Source organism: Anneissia japonica, unplaced genomic scaffold, assembly GCF_011630105.1.
Source record: "Anneissia japonica isolate Jap-2015-1 unplaced genomic scaffold, ASM1163010v1 scaffold3474_len973312_cov172, whole genome shotgun sequence".
Taxonomy (NCBI): Eukaryota; Metazoa; Echinodermata; class Crinoidea; order Comatulida; family Comatulidae; genus Anneissia; species Anneissia japonica.
The window spans coordinates 949,789-958,684 of NW_022747780.1; the positions used below are offsets into that span (position 1 = coordinate 949,789).

The 8,896-nt window shown below is 34.1% G+C and overlaps 2 protein-coding genes across 3 annotated transcripts in view; one reads left to right on the forward strand and one right to left on the reverse strand.

Annotated features, from left to right (window-relative positions):
- LOC117120578 (lisH domain-containing protein FOPNL-like) overlaps positions 1-6,101 on the reverse strand; it is a 10,416-nt gene extending 4,315 nt beyond the window's left edge. Inside the window, exons 1-3 of one of the 2 annotated variants that reach the window (XM_033265603.1) lie at positions 5,914-6,101; positions 5,114-5,311; positions 2,248-2,332 (exon numbers count right to left, since the gene is read on the reverse strand). In XM_033265603.1, the coding sequence (XP_033121494.1) occupies positions 2,248-2,332; positions 5,114-5,311; positions 5,914-5,941 (311 nt within the window). In that variant the 5' untranslated portion in view covers positions 5,942-6,101. The remainder of the gene's footprint in view (positions 1-2,247; positions 2,333-5,113; positions 5,312-5,913) is intronic. The other variant, XM_033265602.1, reaches the window with a different exon arrangement.
- A 211-nt stretch (positions 6,102-6,312) lies between these two features.
- The window catches only part of LOC117120575 (protein ADP-ribosylarginine hydrolase-like), a 9,817-nt gene continuing 7,233 nt past the window's right edge, over positions 6,313-8,896 (forward strand). Inside the window, exons 1-2 of the mRNA XM_033265600.1 lie at positions 6,313-6,458; positions 7,006-7,185. Coding sequence (XP_033121491.1) covers positions 7,017-7,185 — 169 coding nt within the window. The 5' untranslated portion in view covers positions 6,313-6,458; positions 7,006-7,016. The remainder of the gene's footprint in view (positions 6,459-7,005; positions 7,186-8,896) is intronic.

Consider the following 8,896-nt stretch of genomic DNA (forward strand, 5'->3'; position numbering starts at 1 on the left):
TCCAGACTCCATATGCCACTGCCCAGAGGCATTTTTGGGGAAAAAAATTTTAAAAAATAAACTGTTGGGCTACTGTGTATAGGGTACAGATAACATGTGATGCTAGAGGCATTTTATCAAGACAATTTTTATGGTCAAAGGTACAAACATTTTTTTTTCCAGGCCTGTTGAAAGGCATTTTTACTGTCTATATTGACATTTCTGGGCATTAAAATTAATGGTAAGACACATTTTGGCAGTGCTAAACAAGTGAAAAATTTGTTATTTAACACTATATAGCCAAGCCGTATTCAGGGAACACCCCTATTAATAGTATTTAAAAGGGCACTTTCATTTGTCATGAAAGTGTCCCACTAATAGGGGTTATACTTTAGACATTTATTTCTCAATAGTTCAATGTCAGCACTTAATTTGTTTTTAATCTTGCCCATAAAGCTATTATTAGCATCTAGGGCACTAAAAATTGTCATCTAAATACATATGACAGTAGATATAAATACTGAGTTTTATCTATAGTTCAATATGCACACAGTATTGGTAATTTTGTCCACTAACGAAGCTATTAATCAGAATCCAGCCTGCTAATGAACTTTTCATCTATCCACAAAGTAGATATGAAGTGCTATCTATTATTATACAATGAACAAAAAGATAACAGCATCCATTGTGTCCCATCACTCTAACAATAGCATAATTCAAAACATTTTCAGTTATTGCAGATTATTTCACCTTCATAAAGAAGTTTAAAAGTATATCTGACATTAATAACAATAACTGAAGTGTGCATCATCACATCAAAAATAAAATTTGTATTATTATTCAGAAAGTTCAAATAAAGTTTATGTATACTACAGTAGCTTTATATTTAAACACTAACAGCTGTTTATTACCCTATGATAGAAATAATATTTATTAGTGGGAGAACTATCTTTTGAAAACTTGACTGTGTTACATCACATACACAAATATACAATACTGTCATATAAAATGTAACTTGTAAGTACCTAGTTAAAAATTAACAAATTATACAGTTTGTCTTGCAATTCGAGACCACTTCTGGGACCTGAAAATTAAATTATACATAGAGAAATAATGGATGCTGTAATATTGCATAATATCCAAAGGACATGCACAAAATTCATGCATTTATAAAATGTTATCTACTAATTTGAAAATGATATGAAAATATGATCTAGTAGCAGACAGTTTGACAATCTGTACAATTGATTAAACACGACCACATGGACTGATGAAATATCTGGCCAGGTCTCTCATGATCAATGCAAACAATTGGATCATATCATTATTTGCATGGGTGAACATTTTACTGCACAGGCATGATATACAGTAGTTATGGTGGGCAGGGCCACCCATCCTTGGGGTTTTCCACCCAGTTTAAAGCTAACCTTATGGCCCTCCGTAAACCTCTATTAATCCCCATATCTCCTCCTTAAAATCCACTATTATTATTTAGAGTTTAACAATGTTATCATTCACCCACCCTTAGTTTTCTACAGTTATTATTTATTTATTTTTTTTTATTGGTAATTTATTTTTTTCCAATTCTCAACTAACGCCTAAAATGACATGCTCAAAGATAATAGATATAAAAATATTTTATTTTTTGCATTTGCCCGAGAGGCGTGGGGAGATTTCACAACCTTACGAAAACGATAACCAATACGAATACGACATCTTCATTATTGTATGTATATTCTTAAAAAAAGCTGTGTAGGATCATTTAAAACTCATGGATTGCCGATGTTGTGATAGATAATTTACTGTATTGGAAAAATTGACTAAACTGTACTTCTCATCGTAAGCTTGCAAAACTTCTTTAATGTTCTGCTTCTTGAGCTGAAAAACCTGGTTTTAACTTAGCTGATTGCTCAGCTCCTTACATAAGCCCCATATAAGAGTTATGTGGCATGAGGTACACTTTATCTGTACTGGTGCACTGCTGTGGCTGACGTGGGTCCAAACAAATACGACAAACAAGAAGAAAAAAAATTGGCTGTTTTTAAACACAGTAGTGAATCACTTTGAAAAATGTTTCAGCACTGAAAGTGTACACAGTAAATAAAATGTCAACTTAACTTGATAAGCATGCCAGCTACTTTACTTTTTCTGTTGAGATATTCATTGCATTGCATTGAAAAAAAAACAACTACAGTATGGCATAAACATTGTTCAGGTAAAAAAATATTCATTAATGAAACCACAGTAAACAATGAGAATGAAACTTACAGTGAAGCGGACTCTTGGTTTTCAATCAAATTCAACTCACTGGTAAGAAACTGTCGATCAAGTCTGGGTTGAGGTTGACCTGATTCTAGTGTGAAAAATAGTATAAAATAATTGTTTTTCTCTTCCTTATTCAGGTTTTGTATCAATAAAAAAACAAAAAAACAAGTTAATATTACTTATAAGATGCACTATTTTTATAATATTTGAACAGACCCACAAGCAATGATTGGGGCAGCATATAACTTGATGATTGATTGATTGACTGATTGAAATAACATACACTTTAGTACAAATGCTGCATCCAAATTGTATTTTCTGCATAATCACAAAAACCAGTAACAACATTGCAGAATTATGTACAATACAATATACAATATAAGTAATACTTGAATGGAAAAAAAAATTCTGGTCATTCAAAGGTTTTGACTAAATGAGTGAAGCAGTGCCAATAAATTTATAATGGTGATACATCTAGACCTTTTAACCTTCTAAATTAGAATTTTTTAATAACAAGGAAATTATTAATTAGGACTGGAGTAGACCTAATAGGTACCTTTACTATTGTGATTGGCACTAGTAATAAATATACATTTAGGTAGTGGTGAACAGAATAATGCAGTACAATATAGATACAGCATAAGGCTTAATCTCTAATTTTTAAATTATGTTTTTTTATGGTCGATTTGATATTTTTAGTTTTATGTTTTTATCATTTATTTGTTGGGATTTATATTTTGCCAAGGGTTGGTTTTTTATATGTTTTCTTACTATACAGCGTACATATTTCTTTATGCAATTTTTATTATTAATTTTTGTGGTGTTTTGTATATACTTTTTGTAACCGTGCCACTTCAGTTTTTAACTGCTGGCCATGGATGAATGTATATTGAAATAAACAAACAAACAAACAAACATATAAATAATAATTACACTGTCTGTATTGAGCTGAAAAAAGTACTTCAAGTTGTTTACTTGTTATTTGGGGTTAACTTAATGCCAACTGAAAAAATAACTTGTCCTCAATCACTTAATTTATTAAAAAATATTTAATCATCAGAATCATTCTCAGTCACTGAAATATACTGACTAACTATTGGTAATTTTCATATTCCTGTGCTTCAGCCTCTGTACTATCAAGTTTTGTATTATACACTTTGAACTTGGACTTAACAATTGGACAGCCAAACAATAGAGGGCCTCCCCCTGATTTTTAATTAGACTTACCACAGACAGTACGTACCTTTAGGTTAGGTAATGGCATTGGCATGGAATAATTTTTCCGAATCTAAAAATTCAATAAGTTTTTTTTTTTTTTTTTGGTGGGGGGGGAATACTGTTTTTAATGATGATGTTTGATCTGCATTTGACAGATATTTGATAGTTATGTATTATTTTATTATCTTATATGTTTCAAATTTAATTTCTCTTAATATATTTTTATACTGCTTTGTATATATGTATGTGTGTGTATACTATATGCATGTATAGGGCCTATTATGTGCATTATATGTGTAGGAGGGGTGAGGGGTGTTTATGATTTATTTTTAACTCAAAATTGTATTTTTCTTTATAGTTCCTTCATATGTCTAGCTTTTAGTTGTTGTTTTCCTCATTCATTAGCTAAGATTGACTGCGCTTGTGTGCTGCCACTGATATAAAAGTGTATGTCAAATAAATATTAAAATTAAATTGACAAACCTACTGAGTAACATTTTTGTGTCTACTGCCCTCGCCCTTGTATAATGAGGCACAAAGATTGAAATGTCATATTTATATTCTTGACTCTGTAATCCAGTTAATTTGGGCTGTTACAGCAGCTAGGCCTAGCTTATCTTATTTTTGTTTGTTACGCACCACTGACTTAGGCTGTTTGTCATCACTTCAAGATGTCTACCGATTCGTGGAAAAGGCGTATTAAAATCCAAATATTGGGCGTTTGTGAGCAATACATTTTAATTTTATATAGGTAAGTAGTAAGTATATGAATAATTTTAATGCACTAGTTAGTTGATAACTTCATTCTAATTTGTTTTGGGTCTTTTTTCTGCATTTTTATAAGCGGTTAGACATGGCCTAGGGCGGGTCTAGGCTAGCCTAATCACATCAATTTAAAATCAAATTTGTATACATACTTGCCTTATATCTTAACTTGCAGGTAATTTTATTGGTAGACTAGTTTGTTTTTAAGTGTGTAAGTATGATTGATTTGCATGCCAAGTGAAATTAGTACCCTTATTTTGCTTTGTTTTACCATACCGTAATTCTCGGCTAGGCCTAGCTGTACGCCTAGCCGATACGCAGTGTGGCCATGGTGTGGTGTTTTGTTTTTCTGAGCATGTGCAGATTGTGCTTATCTGGCTCATTTGCATAACAATACCGCACATAAGGCTAATTCAAGTTAGATGGCTTAAACCAGCCAGCTTCCTATCCTGGTAACAGTTAAAAGTCCTTGATTTGGGTGCAGATAATTCCAAAAGGGCATGCAAAGTCCCACTTTGAACATGACTCACATGTGGTGCTAGTAAGGCTAATTCATGCAGGAACTAATTCAGCAATTTAATAAAGTTGCAGCCGATACCACTAACTTTTAGCATAAGTTTGTGCGAGAATATACAACCGCATTTGACAATAGATTTACAATTAGTTTTAAATGCTGTGAACCTTCTTTGAATTGACCTTCTACTATTAGCAATTGACCAATCATTACGTGTTAAAATCCAATAGACGGGGCTGGGAATACACATACTCTTATAACCCACATCTAACTCCATGGACGACTGATGTTCCCAAGGCAGGGTTTGCAGAACCACTCATTATAACATAGAATCTAAAAGACATTATGTGAAATTATAACATCTATCCTTACCAGCTGTTAGAACTGATGATGTATATTTGTAACTGTTGTACTCAAGATACTCTAAAATAAGCTCATTTATCAACATATTTTCGTTGCTCATTGGAGGACGTGGTTCATCGGTGTCGTTGAGGGCATGAAAAACCTCGGCACGGACTCTAGCTTTGATTTGATCTAAAGTACCTCTATTTTCCAATGTCTCCTTTAGAACTGGATAGAGAGAAAGAAATTAAATTTCTGATTTAATATCAAAATGAAATGTAGAGTCTATCCAAAGCATGCATATAGGCCTAGATTGTAGTAGTAGGCCTAGTAGTAAATAAATTAAAAGCTGATTGTGTTTGTTAGAAAAATTTCAAAAAGGTTGATCACTATAATAACCTTACTTGAGGCAACCAACTGACTGCTTTTCATAAACTGACAGACAGTATTCACCTGGCCTAGGCCTACATATAATTTTTTTAAGTATGGGAATAGGGGCCTATAGTCTAGGCTATGTGTAGGCCTAGCTAGCTAGACTAAGTCTAAATACTTAATAGGCAGGTTCTCTAGCCTAGCCTAGTAGTAGGCCAATAGGCATCTAGTTCTTCTAATAAGGGCCTAGTTAGGGCAAGTCTTTGACTGATGACTGTGCCTAAGCCTAAGTAGTCTTGTAGGTAGGCCTAACTAAGGCTACGCGGGGGCCTAAAAAAAGGCCCGAGGCTTAGCTAGCCTCCTCCTGTCCTAGCCCTAGCGTAGGCTAGGCAAGAGGCTAAGGACAAGGTAGGGCCAGGCCTAGGCGTTAGTTTATCACAAAATTATTGTTTTGTTACCAGATTTAAGGTCCTGAATTGCTGCCATTTCCAACAAAAGTAAATAAATATTGCACTTTGGTCAACTACGAGGCAAACCTAGACTGGTGCTAGTAGTAACACTAGAAATAAAATTGAACTTCGCGCCTCTATATTAGCGAAGTACCGCGACACGCGAAAGATGGCTGCACCGTACGTAATGAATATTTATAACCTAAAATTTTGTCCGGTGGTAAACGCCACCCGGACAAATATTGTTTACTGATTCATCTCTTTTCGGGTCTCTTTTACATTTTACAGACTGTGCGTACTTTTTATTTTATTTTATTTTATTAAAATATCTTTTTTTTTTCAAGTTTGAATTTAAATAATGTACCTATCAGCCTTTGTGGGAGTAGAGGAAATGACTGCACCATTTTCTAAAAATAGAATGACATCATCAAGGTAAACAAATAATAAAGAACTAAATATCCCACGCACACCATTCCATAATTTTTCACAGCACTCCCACAGCATAGCAGAGCTGCTGCTAGTACAGTATAGCACAAAAAGCACAGAGTAAAACAGTAAGTTACAATCGATCAAGAAAATAATGTTGAATAATATCTCTTTGATTTAGATAACTTAAATTCTTAACGTGTAATTTAGAAATATGTGTAAAAAACAGTGGGCCTAGGCCGCTAGGCCTATCTACTAACCAAACCCAACTAACGCTGTGGTGCGAAAGCTTTGTGTCCGCAGGCAGGATTGACCTGACGGTTGTGAGATAAGATAGCATCATACTCCAAGTTGTGGGCTAAGTAATGGTAGTTTTTTAAACGGCGCCTAGGCTACTCTGTCAGTGCTGTCAGTTGCTTGGCGGGGGTGGGGCCGATTTGATAAGTGGGCGTAGTCAGGGTTTTCATTTACATTTTTTTTTTTTAAATTTTAATTTCATTTATTGCACATCCAATTACCAATTACAGGATGGAAATATAAAATATACAGTATAAACTTACACAATATTAGTAACAAAACAATAAAGATTATTTAAATTGATTATTTGATTGACAAAGGCCTAAAATACATCATAAATAATACATTCTACTGTATATTGATTCATTCTCATTACAGGTCACATAGATATGGAAGGTGTCCCCTGTTTAAGCGAAAGGTATAAGGCAGCCATGGTGCTCAGTGGCGTCGGCGATGCTGTTGGCTACAGAAGTGGATCCTGGGAGTTTAACTTCAGGGGTGTTGACATTTATGAGGAATTGCAAAGTCTTGGTGGTCTAACCAAGCTTGATATCAATAGTAAGTCATTCAGTCAGTAAACATCTTATAAAATGTGAAGAGAATCAGTTATGCAGGTACACATAGGGTTGGAGGAACATGTTTGCACCCCGTGATCCTACACATCTAGATAAGCGAAAAAAAAAAAGCTCAAGTAGCTAAATTATCACCTCACCTTATTTTTCCAGCTGTCCTTAATCATCAAAAAAGCCTTACGATATTTATAGTGGAAGGAACCGTTATGATAGTAGCTCATAGAGTGAATACAACAGACATTAAAAAAGCCACAATGGGTTACTCTTTAGTACCCCATGTACTCAACCATGTGTTCAGGTGCTTATGCAAAACATTTTGAAGGAAATGCCCTCGCAATGATAAAATCAGAAACAATACAAAAGACTGGAAATAGAAAAGCCAACTTTAATAACAAAGACATTCATTGCAATAATAAACTGTACTAATAAGCTCATTTATTTAACTATTTTTCTAATCAATAAAATATTGAATTTTAAAAAAAAAGCTTAGTCACTTTGACTCCATATTTGATGTTTTAGCATATATGACCACAAAACAGCTGTAAACTCACATCAACAGGTTCTGAGAAAAAGGGCCAAATAGACTGTATTTATAACATGTAGTTTGAGCAAAATGCGATTATGTCATAACCTTTAGTATTACATTTAATTTTACTGTTTTTTAAGTTTGGTTTCAATATTTCAACTCTAAACCCTCAAAATTTAGTAATTTTATGAAGGCCATTCTACGAGAAATGTATATAAATTCACCAACTTTCAAACTGCCATACTTCGCTTCCAAACAACTCATTCACCTACACAAAACTCAGACCCCCAACTAGATAAATGAAAACTTTCGGATAATAATACGTTTATTAGTACTCGTATGCTATGTATGTGATTTCAAAATAAACAAACAGTATAGTTATAAAATAGTAGAATGTTCACAGAGCCAGATTAGACCTACTCCACTCTTCCCAGTCAGGAACATCAGACCTGATACCCTTGACTCTGGCGGCACCACTGGGTATACAGTAATAGTATTGCTCTTTTTTTAGGTGGGGGAAAGGCGCTTATTTAAACAACCATTAAATTTAACATTTGGTATAATTTAGCATAATTTCCCATCAGACCTTGCAGGCCCGTAGCCAGGGGAGTTTTTATGGTTCGGGCGAACCCCCCTTTTCTAGCGAACCCCCCTGTTTTCTGGCGAACCCTCTCGAATTTTTGAATGAGTCCCACTCAGACGAATGTTTTTAACTTACCCAGTATTAAATCAAAAATTTAGCACCTAATTTATTATTTGGTCACCCGTTTTTAAATTGTAGCCTACAATACAAGCCTACATTCATAGAATATATCAGCTTCAGAAGTTTGGAGATTTAAATCTCCGGCAAACCATGACTTTACGATAGCTCACATAAGGATCATGGCAAACATCGATAAAAACTTTCACTGGCCTTTGGCTGAATGTTTGTAAGAAATGTACCAACCGGTAACGAAACCTCTGCTCTCTGCCTGAATAGTGATCGTAACTGAAAAAATAATGATGCAGCAACACGCTTGGTCAACTTGTAAAAATTTAGAGCCTTCTGTTGTTTGCCCACAAAACAAATTTTGGAGTGTTATACAGTACGATTTCAAAACATTGTCATCGTAAAGAAACAGCTATAATATTGAAAACAAACAACTTGAAACAAAATCGGTGTACGGATTTA